This window comes from Gavialis gangeticus, unplaced genomic scaffold (assembly GCF_001723915.1).
Source record: "Gavialis gangeticus isolate Ggan-Ray unplaced genomic scaffold, GavGan_comp1, whole genome shotgun sequence".
Classification (NCBI taxonomy): domain Eukaryota; kingdom Metazoa; phylum Chordata; order Crocodylia; family Gavialidae; genus Gavialis; species Gavialis gangeticus.
In genome coordinates, this window is record NW_017729016.1 from 8220906 (window position 1) to 8241688 (window position 20783).

General features: G+C 42.2%; 2 protein-coding genes across 3 annotated transcripts in view; both read right to left on the reverse strand.

Annotated features, from left to right (window-relative positions):
- Positions 1–5046, reverse strand: part of MYH11 (myosin heavy chain 11) — a 96577-nt gene extending 91531 nt beyond the window's left edge. The window contains exon 1 of one of the 2 annotated variants that reach the window (XM_019512816.1): positions 4888–5042. The gene's annotated coding sequence lies outside the window, so the exon portion shown is untranslated. Of the gene's footprint in view, positions 1–4887 lie in introns of both variants that reach the window. The other variant, XM_019512818.1, reaches the window with a different exon arrangement.
- Positions 5047–13212: 8166 nt separating this feature from the next.
- FOPNL (FGFR1OP N-terminal like) lies at positions 13213–19543 on the reverse strand. The gene is made up of 5 exons (XM_019512823.1): positions 19439–19543; positions 18061–18258; positions 16646–16730; positions 15683–15822; positions 13213–13662 (listed from the first exon to the last, which is right to left on the reverse strand). Exons 1-5 carry the CDS (start codon positions 19464–19466, stop codon positions 13586–13588), a joined length of 528 nt encoding a protein of 175 aa, XP_019368368.1. The 5' UTR covers positions 19467–19543; the 3' UTR covers positions 13213–13585.
- Between the last annotated feature and the right edge of the window lie 1240 nt (positions 19544–20783).

Below are 20783 nucleotides of genomic sequence, written 5' to 3' on the forward strand. Positions count from 1 at the left end.
CTTATCATACCAAACAACAGGTGTTGACAGAAGTTACAAGCACCTTGCAGGCACCGCAGAATGCTACAAATGAGCCGCAGGTCTTCTCCTGTTTCTTGTAACTGCACCTGATTCAGGCAGAACTTTTGGTGTAAGTTAGTTAGTGCTTCCTATTGTTAAGGATTGAGTTAAGCCTCTTTGAAATTCTTGGGTGCATTCACCACCCTTTGCATAAGAGTTGTAAAATATGAGATTGGGGATACAAGGATTAGCCCCACAGATTTTTGTTTTGATTTGGACAACCACACAAAAAAGCAAGGTTTGCCTGCTGAAAATGTATGGGAATATGATCTATGAGACATGTGAGAGTGATGGACACTGACTCAAACAATCCTGCAAATTCAGTCAGTTGTAGTTTCCTTGAAGGTGTGGTGCAAGCTAGGAAAAAAAAATCACAAGCTTTCCATTTAACTTATGGTGCAGCCTCCAGGAGCAGAAACTATAAAGCAACTACATGATGTGGCAGCTAGCTTTCCAGCAAAGGAGAGATGGAAGACTTGAAATTTGTCTTGGTGTTGGGTCTTAGAAGACTTGTAGGCACTTAAAGCTCTTGCGGACCTGAAGCAGAAACAGATCCTTACTTGTTTGCTGAATATTTCTGATGAGCAGTAAACAGTATCAAAGGGAACCAGAGCTGCAAAATTTGAACTAGCAGATCTAGTAAATGCTGCTATAAAAGAAAGCTGTGAAATAGAAAGGGGGGAAGGTGAGCTCCTACAGTTTCTATACTGCTTGTTCCAGCAGCGTATTTTTCATTGAAATGAAAGGCAGCAGAAGAGTATAAAACATTTTAGTCTAAGAATCTAGAGAATTGCACAAGACTGATATTGGGGGAAACCTGCCCTTTAAACAGGAACTTCAAGGTTGCCCTTTATAAAAAAAGCAACATTTGAAGGCAATATGACGGGTCACTGAGGATATGCATCAGGAAAGCATAACCGAGTCTTCAGCCAGTCATTGGGCCTGATCCATTATTCTCAAAAAAAAAAATGATTCTGGCATCAGGTTCTTTGGGGACTTGCATTAGAGGACTCTCATGCATGATTACAAGTAGCTGACATCCTGAATGAAACAGCAGGTTCAATTTTGCTTTCTACACTGGAAGCTTAAGTAGTGAGTGTTGACATACAGAAGTGGATCTAAAAAGTGAGGCCCGTGCTTGCTGTGAAAGCAGTCAAGGCCTGTAACTCTCCCAAGTCAATACTCTAAGCTTCTGCAAAATATCTTCCATGCTGGGTAGGCTTCTGGAGAGGGCGTTGTGCAGCCAGACCTTATAAGTAGTTACATTAATCCCAATTCTGCTTTATTCAAGGTTTTCCTTAGAAAGCACCCAGAATCTTCAGTTAGTGCAGCCTGCATGGACTTCAAAGAGAGGGACATAACCAAGAGAGAGATTTGGTCTTGGTCGCTGTATCTAGAGCTATACATGGCTGCTCACATTAAGCTTTCTGTCTGCATCAAGGGAAAGCTTACAGATAATGGACTCGGATGTATTCATGATTCTCCCCTATGAACAGATACTTCTCCCCCTTTTCAGCAAACACTCACTCCCCCTCCCCACAGCTGCCAAGAGAGAAACAACCTTCCACATAGTTTCTTTACTCCCCTCTCCAAGTCCACTGGAACAACCCGCCAGCTAGTATTGGGGTCATTAGCTGTGTTCTGCCACCTCAACAATCCTGCTGCATCCTTGTCTGTATCTGGGCACTAAAACAAGGTTTTCTTTTTATTTTAACAAGAGCTGTGCCGTAATACATATTGTAATATGCTGCAGGGTCCTAGTTTAACCAAAATAAGAGCAAGCTTTTTGCATCAAACTAACTGGAGAAGTAGAACATTTTCCCTGCCGGAAATTATTCCTGCTGTCGTTACTAGTCAAAATGTCCTGCTAGAAACAACCTCTTTCTAGAGCTCAAAAATATTATAGAAGGAAAAAATGTGTGCCCTTGAAGTGTACCAAATTACACAGTTACAGAGAGATGCGTGTTATAGAGATATATTTGTGACTGCATAGGGGCACCCATCTTAAATTCTCAGAGGATGATACATTTCCTCCTTTCCTGCCACAAGCCATCTCTATGTGGTCTTCACACCCCTTGTTTTAACATGTCAAATGTCAGAAGCTGAACACTTGTTCTTTACAATTAATATATGCTAGTGTATTTTGCCTAGAGCAGAGTACAGGAAGTGCCCTAAATCAAAAGGCAGTTGACAAAACGGTGTTGCCTCTTTGCTTACAGCTAAGAATGTCTTTTCCTTTAGATGAGAAAGCAAAAGAATAGATTGCACCTCACTCCTCATTTCTGGAGCACACTGCCTGTTGCACAGCATTATCCAAAAAACCAGTCCCATCCTCATGAGTAATATATCAGAGAAGAGAGTCTGCTGTTGGTCTCAATACCTCTTTAGAGAGATGCTACTTTTCTCTTCGGGGTAAAAATATTTCCAGCTTCCAAACATATGTGAACTTAGATTTTTTTAAAACTAACCATGCATCCCATGGCTGTGGAGCTGGATTTGAGAGTCTATATCTGCCATCAGTTAAAGCACAGACTCTGACATAATAGTTCAGTTGTTCTTGCTGGATACAGTTAGACAGGTACTATCGCTGTCACCTGCATTTTGAGGGTATCTTTGACATTACTGTCTGTGAAATCAAATAGTAAGTGCTGTGTTGCTTTATTTGGAGTCCCCTTTATGTGCAATTCACTAGCCTCATCATGTCTCATTTCCAGAAGCAATCGGAAGCAGTGTGCTATAACAGTCTGACATGTGAGCTAGGACTCCTGAGTTCCCGTTCTGGTTCTGATACAAACTTCAGCTGTGACCTTAGCTAAAATACTTTATCTCAGCATGTCCATCTCCCATGGGAACAATGAAAATATTATCACTTAGTATTAACTTGGTTAAACATTTGGAGAGAGAAACTGCTAGTATTCTAATTATATTGTGGGGTCCTGTTCTTACAAATTCTTTGTTTAGATGAAAGTGCCTGCCTCAAGAACATAGATTTTTCAGTCTCATACAATCAGAGTAGTGCAGTAACTTGGACTAAGCAACTAATGGCTACATTAAATGGTCAGAATCCTTGCTTTATTCAAAGTTATTGCCTTCTTTATCAACTGTGATAAAGATGGGGAAAAAGAGGCCAAATGTTCATCCAGTTTAACTCCATTCTTTGTGGAGATGAATAGATCAATAATCTGAAATGCATTCTATTAAATAAAACCATACATTTTGCTTGTTCACTAGACTATAGAAATGCTGTCACATTTTAACTGAACTATTTCTAAGAAAAACTAGAGTTGCTGTTCCTCATTATTCTAAACTGAATTGAGTTAAAAGGACCGCCAGCAGATACACAGCTAATAAGTCAGTAACTTTTGAAAGAGCTCTGGATCCCCTGCATGCATCTATGTATACTACCATATATGGTCATGTTCTTCTCAATACTAGCTGTTCCACAAAAATGTAATGATAACAAATTCAAAACAAATACCTTTTAGGGAATTGCATATGTGATAATAAAAACCATTGTTTACATCAAAGTGAATACTGGCAGTGCAGTTACCTACTATACTAAGAGCTACCACTCAATCAAGCTCTGAGGTTTCCAGTGGTTATTACCCTACTAGTTCATAAATTTAGCTTCTGTACTTCAGGATTAAAAGCACTCTAGGTTCTGAGAAGCTCAGAATGGCAACCCTTTACAAGATATATTGTTATGAGCCAATTACTAACAGGAGGCTTTGAGTATAAAATTAAAAGGTTGATGACTTTCTAAAAACATTAATCTAACAGCGTGTATTTTTCAATAAAAATCTGCAAAACATCTACCAATGAAATAACAGTTCGGCTCATAACTTCTCTCCCATGCTCAAAAGACTGTATATAATAAAATACAGGATTTTATAAAAAGACATACACGTGTGAAGGCATAAGACTTTTTCTTCTGAGATATCACTGATACTGTTTTCTATACTGTCAGTCTGCCATCTACTGACTCTTTTTTAAAATTTGTACCATATTATTCTTCCTTTTGGGAAAAAAACTTTTTTTCAGACTTGTGCATGTAAAACTATTTTAGCTAGTACAGTTTATAAACAATGCCAATTTTAATTAGTTATTCCTGCCTCCTCTTTATTTCCAATATATAACAGTATGTATGAAATAATGAAGTCCTGCTGTACAGGTATTCCTTGTTTGGGGTTTTTACTCTTCAGTTTCTTGACAGGTTAATTATTTTACTCAGTTGTGTTTTAATCAGTAAGTTAATAAAAAGCATAAACATTGAGATGATGCAGCCAATTGCTTTTCTTAGTAGTACTGAATATTATATAAGCACTTTTAAACAAAACCAGTTACTCCATTCTCACTTCTTTTACTATAGTGGTCTTTTTACTGGATACTTATGTGCAGTTTTTGTGCCTGACATTCTTTGGAGGGAAAAATGGTGCTTTAATTTTTCAAAGTGCTGTTAGGCTGCACAAATTTCTGCACCCATTTTTAACTCTTTCCCTACAAATAGGCATAGATCACCCAGTGATAATACAATTAACGTGTTTCTCAGCATATTTTTTGCAATTTCTTTAAATTGTTACAATATTATGGTGAATTTTAAAAGTCAAATGCTCTGTTTGCAATAGGCCAACAAGCATATTTTGTAGGTCTGCTACTACCTGGAAGGTAAATTAGTAAGAATGAATTACCAAATTGACTTTAGATAACTAATTGCTGCTCCAAACAGGCATAGTAAATTAGGCCACTAAAATAATAATGTTGGAGACTTCTGTTCAGTCCCAGCTCCCTCCCCCAGCAGGAGACTCCTTTAGTCATTGTGGTACTTACAGATGTCCAATTAGGGAAGCAGGGAGTGAATTGGAGAGTCCGGAACCTGTACAGCTAACAGCTGGGACAGTCCAAATCCTCTCTGCCTTTGCAGCCTCCCTATATAGTGCTTCTGTCAGTGGGGAGGGGCCCTGGGAACCACCTCCTGCTGGAAAATCCTCTTGGTACCTGGGTTAAAAAAGAAAGAGAATCAGCCAAGAACCTCATTCATCAAGAAGCCCAATTTAGGGTTGGCGACTCTGCCTCCAAACATGTCTGAACTTAGAAGAAACAGACTTGCTGTATCAGTCCGTCCCCTTGTTTTCTAACATTTGCTTGCACATGGAATGGTACATGGGACTGCTTGAAAGTCACAGTTTTTTTGCCCCTTCCCAGAAGGAACTTATGTGTTGGATCAAGCAAACAAGAGCCTTTTAACCCTTTCCTCCATATCTGTGCCTCCCAGGCAGCTGACAGTCCAGCAAGAAAGCAGAAGCCAAATCATGGGGGAGCTGTAACTACAGAAGTCCCATTGTGAGATGTGGATGTGGAGTTCAGATGAGTTCCCTGTGAGGGACTGTCGTGGAGAGAGAAGTTATTCCCAAGACAGCCAGGGTGTGGGGGTGGAGGTCTCTCTGTGTCTTGTGTTTATGTAACATTTAGGGCTTGGGGCTGTTTTAAGTCCTGTCTGTCTCTGGGGAATAAGAGGGTTATTTTTCCCAGCTCCCTACTGAATTTGCAGAAGTGGGTTTTTACTGCTGAGCTGGGTTCCTGAGAAAGTATTGTAAATAACTCTTAAATATAAAAATACCTCCCTCTGTCCATAAAAGGAAGAGGACTGATAAAGGGCTGAAGGGAAACCATCCCTAGGATGCCGTGGAAAGAACAGGAAGCATCAGCTGCCAGGGGAGTGGAGGACAAGGTGCTTGGAGCCAGACCAGGGCTGGGGGGGAAGAGAATCTGGTCCTTGTCAACCTCCCGTGAAACCTTCAGTCCCTAGCTCCGTAGTCAGGACTCTTGTTCAGCAAGACCTGTGCTTGGGAGACATCCCAAAAAGGGAAAGCTGGGATCTTCCAGGAATACCCATCAGCATACCAGATATGAAATACTGAAGCTACCCGCACACAGCAGCAGACTAAATATGGTGCACTGATCTACCCAGAGAACCAGAGCATGATCCTGAGTGAAATGGTTGCTACTGACTCCAAGCAGCTCTCTCTTCCCACAGAAATAACCACCCCCTCCCTGAGAAAGACAGGGCAGCTCTATTCCAGGCTGGGTTTTCCAGGAAGAGCCTCTGAGAAAAGAGGCAGGGCAGTACACATCTCATGTTGTGTCAAAATAATTACCAAAATAATTACCAAAAAATCCTGGTGCCATGAACTGAGGCCCATGTGCTCTCTCTGCCAACTGTTGCACCATCATTACAACTGGGCAAATAAGGAAGGGGATGTTATATGCAAATAGCTTAGTTGTAATACTTCACAACATTAATGTGCATACAGGCAAGTTACTTGTCCACCTCTGGTCATTCTCTGGAAAAGTTGAGCTTTCAATGCAGGCAGGTGATCCTTTAGTTACAGATGTAGGTTGAGTGTCCCTGCTGCCTTGCTTTTGTGTGGTTATTTATGACCATGTAAAACCTGACCAAAATCAAGAAGACAACAGTTTACACCAGTCAAGGCAAGATGTCCAATCCAAGATGTAAAACCTAAAGGTTTGGCTCTTCCTGATGACACATTTTCTGCTAATTTACTTATTTGTTACATTTCTTCTGCTGCTTTTCAGCTTTTAAACAGAAGGGGAAAAATAAGCAGGGGAGGCCTCTGACAAGTATGATCATATTCTATAGCATTCACCAAAATTATTTATTCACCCATCCAGATGTTTCACAAATACAGATATATTTTAATAGTAGTGTTGCAGGGCACTTCTGTGCCCTGCTCCTAGGAAAAGGTACAGGTGCCGGTTGCCAGGGCAACTGCAGCTCGGTCAGCTGACTGGAAGGGGGCAGGGCCTGGCCTATATAAACAGCCCAGGCTGAGCCCAAGCAGGCAGTTCCCCATTAACATCTAAGGGAGAATGGCCTCTGATGGAGTATGCAGCCTAGAGCTGCTTGATGGCCTGAATAGCTTTGGCTCGAGGATACTGGGAGGAGAAAGCCCTGGTAGGGAGTGGAATGATGATTAGCCAGGTGGTTCACAGATTGTGTTTTAGCCAGGAGGCTTAGTTTTGAGTTGTAGCCGATTGGCTTATGTTATTGCTTTTGTTTGTTACACTGGAGGACCAGGTGAGGCTAACAGGGGTTGGAGGAGGCCTCATAGGGGCTCCACAGTGGTGTGGGGACCCTGGTGCCAGAGAGGGCACCGCATTTTAGAGGTGCACTGACCCCGGCCCTGAGAAGGGGCACAGTGCATTGGGGCCAGGTAAGGCTGAGGCTGCCTGAGCCCCACAGGTGTTGTAGACCTGAGGAGGGGGTGCACCGACCCCAGCCCTGAGAAGGGGCACAGTGCAGTGGGGGCTAGGCACGGCTACTGCCACCTGAGCCCCAAGCGTGAGAGGAGCCCCAGGGGGTGGTGCACAGGTGAGGAGCCCTGGCTGTGAGGCAGGGCCCCAGTGCGGGCAGGACCGAGAGAGAGAGAGCCCTGGTGTAGGCACGGCCAGGGAGCATCCGTGGGGAGTGTGGGCATCTCTGAGAAGAGAGAGGCCAGGGAGCGTCCGAGGGGATGCAGTAAGGGATTTGCCTAGACCAATGGCTGGTACATATGCGAGGTGTGGGGCGTGGTATCGGGGTGGTAGGAGCCATGCGTAGCCCTTAAGGCTTTAGCGCACAGAGACAGCTAAGATGGGCCCCAGACTGGGATACATCTGGGGTACCATGTCCAAGGGGTGAAAAAGACAGCCTCCCATAACACTAATACCAGCAAAGATGTGGTGGGCAAGAATGAGGGTGCATTGACACTGACTTGGCATGGTAGTCAGTGCTAGGAGAGATCACGGCAGCTCCTAGGTCCCCACCCCATGACAAGTAGCTTAAAAAGGAATGGAAATTACTCCTCCTATTTTGTCATCAGCTACATGGGCACGCGTGCAGGCTGCTGTCTGAGCAGCGTGGTTAACAGACTGAATGGTGGTGAGTGATTTATGTGACATGAAATATATCTGAAAAATGTAAGAATAGTTATAACCAAAAGCCATGTACTAATTGCATAGAGTTTGAGTTGCAAGCATTGGTTACAAGGTAAAACTAAAAATGGGAAAAGATCAATAGAATAACACATGATCATGGGATAGTAGTCACCTGTTTACTAAATATTACAGCTTTTATCAAACAAATGTGGAAAATGGGCTTTAACTTTTTCAAAGTAGAGGAGGTTGATTTCCACAAGTGTTCTGTTACCATGTTTTCATGATTTAAGACTTTGTCAGCTGAGAACCCTATATCTAGTTTTCAAACATGGAACAAATATTAAAAAAAGACATGTTTTTTCCAGGGGAAAAAAACAAGCAGTCTGGATTTAAAAATGTTGTTCTTGCATTCGCAGTCCAAATATTATGTGCTGATGGGGAGAAGAAAGAATGGAATAGACTGGTCTTGCTAGGGATAAAAATGGAACTTGCTAATCTGTTTTTTCCACTAAGCAATCGATATGAAATGCTGTTCGCGAACTTTTACTTTTTCACTGCAACACATTAACAAAACTTTAATGTCATCGCGCATAAGATATTGTTAACAGGTTTGGAAACTACAGTGTGTTGTGGGTCCTTTTAACAAGATAGTTTACGTAGCAGCATGTTTCTGAGCTTACGCAAGTCGAAAGGTGAGGAGCAGCTTGCCTTCAGTCCAATAAAATACTTATGCTTATGATTTGTCCCAATGAGTTCATAAGCTAATTACATACTTAATGCTGAATTTGGGCCAGAATTATCAGCATGTTGCTGAACTGAGCCCTTATTGACCTGATGTGCTTATACTCCCTGGATCAAACAGGTCAATTTTAAGCCACTTGAAGACTGGCGATTAATGAAAGAAGCTCTTTGAGAGTGGTTTTTCAGGTTTTCTTTTTCTGCAAGTTATCAGTAAGTGATAATCACTCATCCGGTAAAAGGATTGTCTGGCACCAATCTAGCACCAAGTCTGGCATGACTAAATGGTGTATAGGTGCCAAAGGAGCATGAAATTGAACTCATGAAATGTGGTGGCACAAATAGGAAAATTATTCTCTATAATTGACAGAAACTAATACTTCTGAAATTACATCCATGATGTGGATCCTATTAATGTAGCTTCCTCTGACTTTAAGGGACAGCAAAGATTTGGATACAAACAGGTTTCTCTTCTGCATTACATTGTTCCAGAGGACATTCCAGATCTGATATCTGTATGAAGTGCTCCTTCTCCTTGTCACCTTAGTTTTATATCAGACCTATACACAGAACAGATTCAGTAAGAAATTCATTTTCATCCATAATGCTCACATTTACTGCACCCAATCTTCAAAATTATTTGGAAAAGCATTTTGGCCCATTTTAAAGAGACCTTTTTCAACTTAAGCATTTAAGTCTATTTATAGGATTTTTCTGATTTCTATAGGAAACTTGGACAGAAAATGCAAGGTCTGTGATTAGAATAAACATTAGAATAAATTTTTAAAGAACTGGGGAAACGAATTGTTTATATAGTATGTAGAGGGATATCTTTTTTAGGAATATGTAACTTAAGAGTTTGGGTTGTTTTTCTTTAAACAAACCTTAAGTTTCTGTTGAGAAATACTTAACAAATCTATGCTTACTTTATGTAAGAGTTTGAATTAGAATGTAGACAAATGAGAAGAGGGTCCTCTCCAAATCTGGATCTTGAATGGTGATCCTGTATTTCATTAGTATTTATCATATTAAAAGTGGGCATGCTGAATTTTGGGGCTGGGCTGGTACATTTTAATGGAATAATTCCAAGACTTTCTTATACATGTGTTAGTTTCTCTGATTAATTTTCATGTTAAAAAAATCATGTCTTGTGCTTCTAAAAATATTAAAAGAAACATAGTTGTGTTGGATTGAGCAAATGTGGCAACTCCTAAACACCAAGGCAGTGCAGAACCTTCATTTTCGTGAAGCTAGCTCCCTGTAACTCCTGAATAGTCTCTTTTATCTTTTGATTGTGACAAAATGGATTTCGGGGTTGAATCCAAGTTTAAACCCCCATTTCACAACTCGCTGGAGCATGCACTTCCAATCTAGGCCTCAACAGTCCTCTTTACATACAGGACTATTGGGGGAGAGGAGAATCCCAGCTTCCTCATCTCCTTCTATGGTAATGACATTGCCCAAATGCTGTTTAACACAAAGTTAGTATGAATTCCTTTTGGAGCCCTTGTTCAGTCAGAGGCAACTTCTGCAGGAAATGTGCTGGAAGGCAGCAGAAAGTGGTCCATTATACCATGGTTTCAAATAAGGTGGGAGACATGACAGCTACTGTTCTCTATGACCTAAACTCCCTGCTCATCAAGGATGCAAACTGAGATGACATTTGTAGATGTATTGAGGCTCTTGTCACTCTCTCTCCTGTCATGCAATTAAAAGCTAGAAGCAATTTAAGGTATAAAACCAAGCCTACGCTATATCTGAGTTGTTCAAGAAATGTGTTTTTTCTCATTTAAGAGTTTCATGCTCATTCTAAAACTGAATACAAGTTCTTAACTATGTTAGAGGAGTATTACACTACTCTATTTTGACAGACTCTATTAAAAAAAAAAAAAGAGTCCCATACATATTATGTTATGAATTGTGTTCAGCATGAATAAGTGTCAAACACTGTGACAGCCTAAGGCCCTAGTTAAGGACCAGGATCCCACTACACTAGGAATTGTAGGAAATGCAAACTACAGATAAAGACAGACCAGGAGGTACAGGGGGTAGGCTAACCAGTATTCAGCAGCCTCTCTTTTTTTTGGCAGACACCACGTCAAAGGTGGTGTGATGGATTTGAGAAACAAAGTGGCTTTGCAAATATTTATAGGGAGCTTCTCCCCGTGTCAGAGACAGCACAGAAGAAAGCACAAGGGTGCTTAATAGAAACTTTTAAGTACTATATGATGGAGGATGATCAAGTCATGCCTGACCAACCTGATTGCCTTCTATGATGAGCATGAAGGACTTATGTCCCCAGCAGGTGGGGGGGCACAGCAGCGGTGGGAGCAAGGTGACAGCGGCAAGCAGTGATCTCCCACAGACACTGCCGGTGCTGTTGGTGGCGAGTGCCGACCAGGGGTCGGCAACCACCCAGAGCCACCACCAGCAATGGTGGCCAGTGGGGTCATGGACTGCCTGCAGACACTGTCAGTGGTGGTGTGGCGAGCGTCGATGGCACTTTTTTTGTAGGGGGTGCACCCCCTAAATGTCACCTCTGATATGACTGGAACTGTGGATGCAGGGAGACCAGTAGATGTGGTGTACCTTGATTTTTATCAAGGCTTTTGATACAGTCTCCCACAACATTCTTGCAGGTAAACTAAGGAAGTATGGGCTGGATGAATGGACTGTAAGGCGGATAGAAAACTGCCTGGAGCATCAGGCTCAGAGGGTGGTAATCAATGCGGCTCAATGTCTACTTGGCAGCCAGTATCAAGTAGAATGCCCCAGGAGTCAGTTTTCTTCAACATCTTCATCAACTACTTGGAAGATGGCACAGAGTGCACCCTCAGCAAGTTTGCCGATGACACCAAGCTGGGGGAAGTAGTAGATACACTGGAGAGTAGGGCTAGGATTCAGAGACCTAGACATATTGGAGAATTGGGCCAAAAGAAATCTCATAAGGTTCAACAAGACCAAGTGCAAAGTCCTGCACTTAGGGTGGAACAATTGACTGGCTGGGCAGCAGCTCTGCAGAAAAGGATTTGGGGGTGGGGGTTACAACTGACAGTAAGCTGAAGGTGAGCCAACTGTGTGCCCTTGTTGCAGAGAAGGCTAACAGCATGCAAGGCAGCATTGGTAGGAGTGTTGCCAGCAGGTCAAGGGAAGCTGATTACTCCTGTCTATTCAGCGCTGGTGATGCCACATCTGGAGTACTGTGTCCAGTTTTGGCCCCCTCCCTACAGAAATGATGCAAATTGGGGAGCCTGGCAGAGAGCAACAAAAATGGTAATGGGGCTGGGGCGCACAACTTCTGAGAGGCTGAGGGAACTGGGCTTTAGTCTGGAGAAGACAAGACTGAGGGGGGATTTGATAGCAGCCTTTAATTACTTGAAGGGGGGTTCCAAAGTGAACAGAAGTGGAAGGTTCTCAGTGGTGGTAGGTGACAGAACAAGGAGCAATGGGCTCAAGTTGCAGCAAGGGAAGTCTACGTTAGATATCAGAAAAAATTTTCTCACAAAGAGGGTAGTAAGGCACTGAAACAGGTTACCCAGGAAGGTCGTGGAATCTTCATCCTGGGAGGTTTTTAAGACCTGGGTAGACAAAACCTTGGCTGGAATGATCTAGTTGGGCATGTCCTGCTTTGAGCAGGCGGTTGGACTAGATGACCTCTTGCGGTCCCTTCCAACCCTAATTTTCTATGATTCTATGATAGAACAGGCCAGTCAAACAGGCTAACTGACCTTTCAGTTCTGACTGAAGATGGCTAAGTCGTCTCCTTTGTCAACTCATAACTGTTATTTGTGTATGTGATTTCACTTAAAAATATATCACTGGAAATAAGAAAGTTGTAGCAGCAAAATTTGCTGGCAATTGTAGAAGCATTGACTGTTCTCTCCTATGGGTGTAGTGAACTGCCAACTCATCTCCCCCCAGTATGTTCACATGCTGCCCAAAATGATAAAACAGCAAGGGTCCAAGCCTACAGCTTTTACTCTCACAAAACTCCTACTTGAATGCACTGCAAACTTTAGGTACCTATACATTCTGTAGAACTCAGTTTGAAAGACGTATACACAGCTGTGAGATACCCTTTCAACAGTCTGGGAATTTTAAGAAGATGGGAAAAATAAAGACACATCTGGGAATCTGTGGGCCACTGAACTTCTGGTTTTAATAGTCTGATTTTTATTTCCATGACCTCAGGAAAATACCCTGAGCCTACACCCATATTGTATACTTATTGTAATGCTAACTGTACACAATTTATGACAACTCCAGTTGGGAAAGGAGGCTTAACACTGTTCAACATAAAGATAAATATAGTCCCTGTTTCTGGACATGTAACAAGTATTCCCCAAAGCATTTCAGTTTTGTTTTCATGGCTAATTTTCCACCGATTATCTGAAAGATGCAGCCTTGCCACTTCCTATTGAACAAATACTTAAAATACTAAGGATGGACTTGCGCATGCCAAATACTGTAAGAATAAAATAGAAAATAAAGTCAGCTTTTATTCACAAATGCAGAAGTAGTACTGTAAGCAATAAATACAGTGTGTGCTGGAAATGTTTAGTTATTTCTGCTAATTCTTATTCCTGACAACTAACATTTCATAGCCAGTAGTCTAGACAGAGGCATGACTATCCTGGACCTCCATGGGAGCACAGTCTGTATCAGCACTGCAGAAATGGACCTTTTGCTAATGCCATTTATTCCGGCAACAAATACATGCAAACCTAGTCACGCAATATTACAAACAGTCATTATTCATGCAAGTTCCATGGAAGCCCATAAGCCGTCTTCAGTAAGGAACAGCTATTTAAGGAAGAGGTTGTACCAATCCTGAATTAAATAGGCAAAAACGTCATCTGTTTGCACCCCGTAAAATAAATGGGTCTTCAATGCGAGTGCCAGCCATCCTCCCTGGTTCTGGAATTCCCTCTGGAAATGAACATAAGATATAGTATAAGTACTTATGCATCTGCATATTCAGTGGAGATGCAAATGTTAGTTGCTAACATTTTAGTAATTTGACTCTCAACACACTATGTTTATAGTAGCAGGAGACAAGGAAGCTCATTTATGCTTGTTTTTGTATTAACATTTATACATTATAACATTCTATTTAAACAGCTATAATATTTGTACAAGAGAATAAGAGACACCGAGCCTTCTGGCTTGTTACTAGCCAGATCTGAAATGCAGTTTCAACTGATGTTGAATGAATAAAATTTAAATACTGTCTGAATAATATTCAAACTTGGAGCACTTAGCAGGAGCCCCCCTGTTGTTTTCTTAAAGACTTCACAAAAAAGATGCATCAGAACTCTAAAAAGAAAGCAAGAATGTTTCTGACACAAAAAATAAGGGTCGGCTCTTACACTGCTGCACAGATGTACCTTATTAAAAGCTGAACTTATAAAAAGGAAGAAATAGCTCCCAAATGCTGAAATTCATTTCCTTGGCTGAATTCCCATCTCCATAGTAAGACTTACTGCACAATTAAATACCTGAATCTCTGATATTTTAAAACTATTCTTGTGTCTTCTTTAGCTGTTATTTGCAAATCAGCCTGCTCTACAGAGACAGATTGACCAAATCTTTCAAACAATGTCATGACGTCCTATAATTAACACTCTGGTGCTGCATTTGACTCCACACGTATCCTGTTCTGTGGCACCCTATCGGAGGCAAGAGAGCTCTGAACAGGTCCGGGGACAGACTGGTATGGAGTCAATTTCAAAACAGACATAAATTCACACTTGTTCATACTAACTGTGCTAAATCACTGAACTTAATTTTAAGAACCTTGATAAAATATTTCCCAGACTGAAACTTAATTAAGGGAGAAGAACCAGTACCTCAAAGAAGCCTAGTTTCTATGCTGGAATGAAGTTGCTTCAGCACCATCTGGTGGCACAAAGTCATAGGAAAAACACTATGGCCATTTACAGGCATGAAAAGACCCCAAAACACCCAGCGCTTTACTTTCAGCTCAGCATGACCCTGCACCAAGTGCAGCGCATGCCCAGAAGAGGCATTGCCTCAGTTTGACCCAGATTGCCTAACATCTATATAGATCACACGCTTCATTTTTTGGCACTTTTATCTAATACCTGATTGAATCACAATTCAAAAAGGATGTGGAGAAGCTTGAGAGAGTGCAGAGGAGAGCCACGCACATGATCAGAGGTCAGGAAAACAGACCTTATGATGACAGGCTGAGAGCCATGGGGCTATTTAGCCTGGAAAAGCGCAGGCTCGGGGGTGATCTGGTGGCCACCTGTAAGTTTATCAGAGGTGTTCACCAGGATCTGGGGGAATAATTATTCATCAGAGCACCCCAAAGGATGACAAGGTTGAACGGTTATAAACTCCAGCAAGACTGTTTCAGGTTTGACATAAGGAAGAATTTCTTCACTGTCCAAGCCCCCAAGGTCTGGAATAGCCTGCCACTGGAGGTGGTTCAAGCACCCACATTGAACCCCTTCAAGAGAAATTTGGATGCTTATCTTGCTGGGATCCTATGACCCCAGCTGACTTCCTGCCCCTCTGGCAGGGGGGACTGGACTCAATGATCTTCTGTGGTCCCTTCCAGCCCTAATGTCTATGAAATCTATGAATCAAGCTGGGTCAAACCGACACGCTTCCTCTTCCAGTAAAGCGCTGTTTTTTTCCTTTCATGTCTGTCAGCAGCCTATGTGTCTATGGCAACAACTACTTTCATCTGAGTTAACTTTATTTGATAAGTTTTGTTAAAGAGTCAAGAGACTGGAAAATCAAATTCTACTTCGCAATTCCATATTTTCCAAAGGGAATAAATAATTATTGTGTGCTCCTTGAAGCACGAAGAGATTTTATTTTACAGTTTTATTTTAGGTTACAGTTGGTCTTTGAAGAGAGCTAACAAACTTCCGTAGATAAAATCAAAAACTGGAGCTGCAGAGAAAGATATACAAACCTATTCTTTTTCTTTCATTATGTGGTTTGCTGAGATTCTGTTTTGGAAGCTGCTGTGAAGATCTTTTTGGAAGTGCGTTATGGATGCTTTCTTCTTTACCACCATGTAAAAACTGAGCTATAATTCCATATAAGAGAGGTCTGTAAAAACAGAAAGAAAAGTAGCATATATAGTGTATGAAGTGTTGAACATAAAACGTCTTTTTTAAGAAAAAAACAGGCAAGTTAATCCATAGTGTTCATTCCCAAACTACATACAGATCTTGTTAGCATAATTACTTCAAAACTCTGTGCCTTTAGTCCAGGTTTATCACTTCCGTTTCAGTCACAACTAACACTCTTTTCTATTCACATTCTATAAGCAACATAGCACTCTAATTTTGTAAAGAGGAATTTCCATTTGGTTTTTTCTCCTTTTACAGGGAGGATGTACAAATCAGATTAAGTAAAAAGAAAACCCTAACTTTGTTTTTTTAGCATAGTGATCAAGTTTCTATAGCAACTTCAGTGGTTTGTAGATGTAGTCATGTCCAGGAGAATAACAAAACTGCAGGCATGTATCGGACTATTAGATTTTGCCACTGTTCTTTAAATTAGTTGAAAGATGTGAGAGAGTCATATACGACAAACAGATCTATAATGGTTAGTATCTGTGACTAGTGTTATCCCAGAAGACTAATATAAACTGGGTAAAACATGAGTTTGGCATACAGACTATTAAACCCAGAAATACATCTTATTATAGGGGTTGTGATAATATACTTGTGCAGAGTAGAATCAAACTTCTCTAGGTGCAAAATGTACGCCAGTTACTCCAGAGACAATACACGTATCCAGTCTTACGACTGTAAATAGAAGTTACATGGCACTTTTAATAATAATGATAAATCATATTAATTTTAAAAGCAGGCAGATAAACGTGGCCCACATAGATACAGTGCGGTGCATTTTCAAGTTATCTTACACTGATCTTCCACTTTGATCTTCAACTACATTCAGCTCATTGACAAGAAACTGTCTATCTAGTGGCACTTCAGGTTGACCGGATTCTGAAAAATAAAAACATTTCCGCAACAGTCTAAAGATATACACAGATAAGAAACGTGCTAAATAGATATTTCCTGTTTTCTTGAAGGCACTCATTCAAATATTCAGAATATTGTAATGTAAATTATTCTAATACATTAACAATATTATGGTTCTACTACACGGCTTAGGGGGGAAAAATGTAATAAAAATCAGAATTTTAAAATACGTTAGAAGTTCTCAATAAATTATTTTTCTTCCCATATGGCTTACTGCTATATATGTTTTCCACAGTCAACACTCTTGAGCTACATGGATGTCTCCCTCCTCCTCAAGACAAACACTGGGGTACACGTGCTTTTAACACATTTTTAAGAGAAAGAGGATGTAAGTGTAATGTCATATGCACATATATCATATTACTGAATTTTTCAAATTTAAGTAATACGGGTATGCACAATTACAGTCCATTGCACTTTTCTGCCATACTGTGTTTAATATAGAAATCAGAAGCAATAATTCCAGAATGGACGGGAACAAAGATAGTTTACTTCAGAAATAACTGCTATGTGTTATGGACAGTGTTTTAATTTACAGCTGTGTAATTAAACAACATGGCTTTCAAGTACTGCTTTGTGAATCAGAGTCAAGACCAGAAAAAAGCTTAATTGTAACAGCTTGAATTTTTAAAAGTTATTTTATACTATCCACTCTTTTTAGTAAGCATTTCTAACCAAACCTCAGATGTGATCAGACAGTATGTATCAACAGTACTAGAAAAGGTGAGAAAACGGTTCATTTAATTGATCCTGTTACTTTAGTTTGTCTACAAGTAACTTGTATTCCTTTATTTATAATAATTTCACTTAACATTACTTGGTATCAAGTGGAAATATCTAAGGCACTATATGATTTCAATGTACTGTACCCATTTTCTGAAATGAGAAATGACATTTCCGTGGAAATACTTTCCTTTCCAAGGACATGCAGTACACGGAACAAAGTCCATCCTGCATGGATGTTTTCCTGTCCATGACTGCAAGCTGTTAGGTTTGCTTTAGAGAGTCTTCCTCTTCCACGGATCAATCAGTATATCATAGCATTTGCCATGTGGGAAGGAAACTGGACACAACTGCACAGAGACTGTCATCATCTGATTAGATGCCTGATAGAAATAACTAGTGCTGTCTACATCGTACTTCTACTAAACTTTACGAGCCATGCCAAGAACAGCCCAATTCAAAGCCTCTCTTACATCTTGATTATATACTTATGGCATCATTACATAATAGTGATTCAAACATGAGGCTAGTTTTCTATTAAGACAGCGAAACCCAAACACCAACCAAATACCTGCTGTCAGGACAGATGCTGTATATTTGTATTTGTTGTAGTTTAAGTATTCCCGAATTAATTCGTTGATTAAGAGATTTTCATGAGATAATGGTGGTCGTGGTTCACTCTGGTCATCCAGCGCATTAAAGACTTCAGCTCTGAGCCTTGCTTTTATTTGTCCTAGCGAACCTCTTTTTTCCAGTGTGTCCTTTAGAACTGTTAACACATACAAAGATATTCTATTACAGGGTGTCATTTTAAAATTGTTGCCCAATTTAATTGTAGAGAATCCCACTGATTAAAAAAATAATATCAACTGTGCTAACTTTTTGGAACACTGATTAAAAGCAAATATAGCAAAAACAGATTTGATAGAAACCGCTGCATAAGGAAGGTGCCAAGACTCACTTTGTTCAAACCCTGTTGATTTGCCCTGCTCCAAAATTAAAAACTCCATCACTCACAAAAATCCTGGTTTAGCAAGTCAAAACATACCCCCATTTTATCTGATTTCCCACTGGCTCCTAGATGGTGGTACGGCCAAGCTGCTGCACCCGCACTGTACTTGTACTCCTGGTGGCCCTGGGCAAACTTTTAGTATCAAGCCCCCCTTTGCTAGAGATAATGATAATAATAATAAACATTACCATTTTCGGGCCCCCTTTCTGTCTGCCACCCAGTTCAACCATGCCTGTGTCTGGCCCTGGGCTGCATTCAAACCCCATGAGCTGTCCCCCTCTCTCAAGGAAAATCAAATTATTTCAATGCATGATTGATTAGGTGCTGATCAGTGGCGACGTGTAGGACGTGCATGGGGATGCACCCCAACTGGCCACGCTCACCACTTCTGGAAGCAGCTGCAGCGATCAGCTGTCTAGTGAATGGCGATGGTGGGGGGGGCTCCTCGATTTGTGGGATTGGCCACAGGGGGCCCCTGGTCACTGACTGGTTGCTGGGGGCACAAGTACCCCCCTAAGGCGACACCAGTTGCGCATGGTGCTGATTATTTCAACACAGGCAACACGCTTTGGTTTTTAGAGACGACATAATCCTGAGATCTACCGATTTGCCACTGCTTACTCCGCTCCTTCTCCAGCCGTTTCTCTAGATCCGCCAGACCCGGGGCCCTTAGGAAAGAAACCTGAGCCTCTCATCTCAAGGCCAGCTGCTCGGAGACACGCTAATACGGCCGGGCTCAGGGTGAAACAACAAAGCAAAACCCAGGCCGCCTCCTGCGTCACGCGGGGAAGGACTCGGGCTTTCTGACCCGCACAGGCGGGGGAAGCCACTGGGCAGCGGCGTTTGCAGGAAGATGCTGTCCCCGGGGGGATGGCCGCCCGGTGGCAGGAGGCGGCTGAGGTCACGCCCCGAACCCCGGCAAGCACTAAGCCGTTACCCGCTTTCAGCTCGGCCACGGTTGCCATGCCACGACGAACGGCCACCAGCGCCCGGACGGAAACAAGGCAGCGCTGCGCAGGCGCGCTGCGCTCCTCACGGTGTCGCAGCGTTCCACCTCCAGGGGCTGAGCCAATGAGGCGCAGCCGGCGTGTGCGGCGCTCTGCGGCGCGTGGGCTTCGAACGGGGGGGGCTGGCGCCGGGAGGAGGCGGGGCTGCGCGCGTCTGCCGTTCGTCTCGTGTTGCTTGTAGCTATGGGACCCTCTGCCGGCGTTGGCTTTGCCCGCTCCCAGCCTTGTCTGCCCCAGCTCCTACTGAGGAAGCGTTTGCTGTCGGAGGGTGACGGTATCTGGTGAAACGGGCTGCAGCCCGCCAAAGCTTGTCTTATATGAGGGGAAACACCATGCCCACTAAGGGGAGGTTTCGTAGTCCGTTTTTTGGCAAGGGATAGTACCCGGGGGAAGTCATGTATAGTTAACTTCCCACTTTCATTTCCAGTGAGAAGATCTTGGCTTTACACCCACTTTATGGAAATGGCAGACTCCTCCCTAGCTCGCTCTGGCAGCCATATATGGCCGAGGGCAAACGAAACTTGGGGGCATCTGAACCCCAAGCCTCTGGGTCTGGGCTTGCTTGTAGGATGCCGGCCAAATGATCTGGAAGCATCTGAAGCCCCAGGTGGGGGCTCGAGGATGTTTGGCGGTAGTAGGGCCACATATGGTTTGTGAATGACTCACAGATTTGGAATTGATTTGGCGGATTTGACTTGGAATATGAACAATTTTCCTTATATATATGAAATGCTTGGGGTGCCTGATTTATACCTGGGAGAAAACATCCCCCTGTGCTTAAGCTTGCAACAAAAATAAGGGTTGTGGCTTTTACTTGTAATATTAAAAGAATCTGTCAAAACTGATTTGGGTGCTGGTTGTTTTGAGATACTGTTGAAGAAACTGGGGCTGCCAGTGAGTGCGGTGGCCTGATGCAGTTCTCCTTGCATGTCTGGACCCTGGCCTACAAGGTAGGAAGAACGACCCAGTCTAGTTTGCCCTGCCAGGCTTTGGTAGTTTGGAATCGTGAGCTATTTACTTACGTTGGCCTCTATGGGCAAGTGCTCCATTTCTAAGTGTCTGTTGCCACAACAAAACTTCTGCATGTCATAGCTATGTGTAAGACGCCCTGAATCATTTCTGGTAGAGACATCTTAGCCACACCCTGGAAGGAGAGCTGTGGATTATAGTGGTGGTGAAACTATCCGACCAAAGTCCTTTCAATGTAGTGGGAAATTGTTATTAGCTGGCACCTGGAAGCCACCAAGAGCACTTCATTTCACTGTATAATCCATG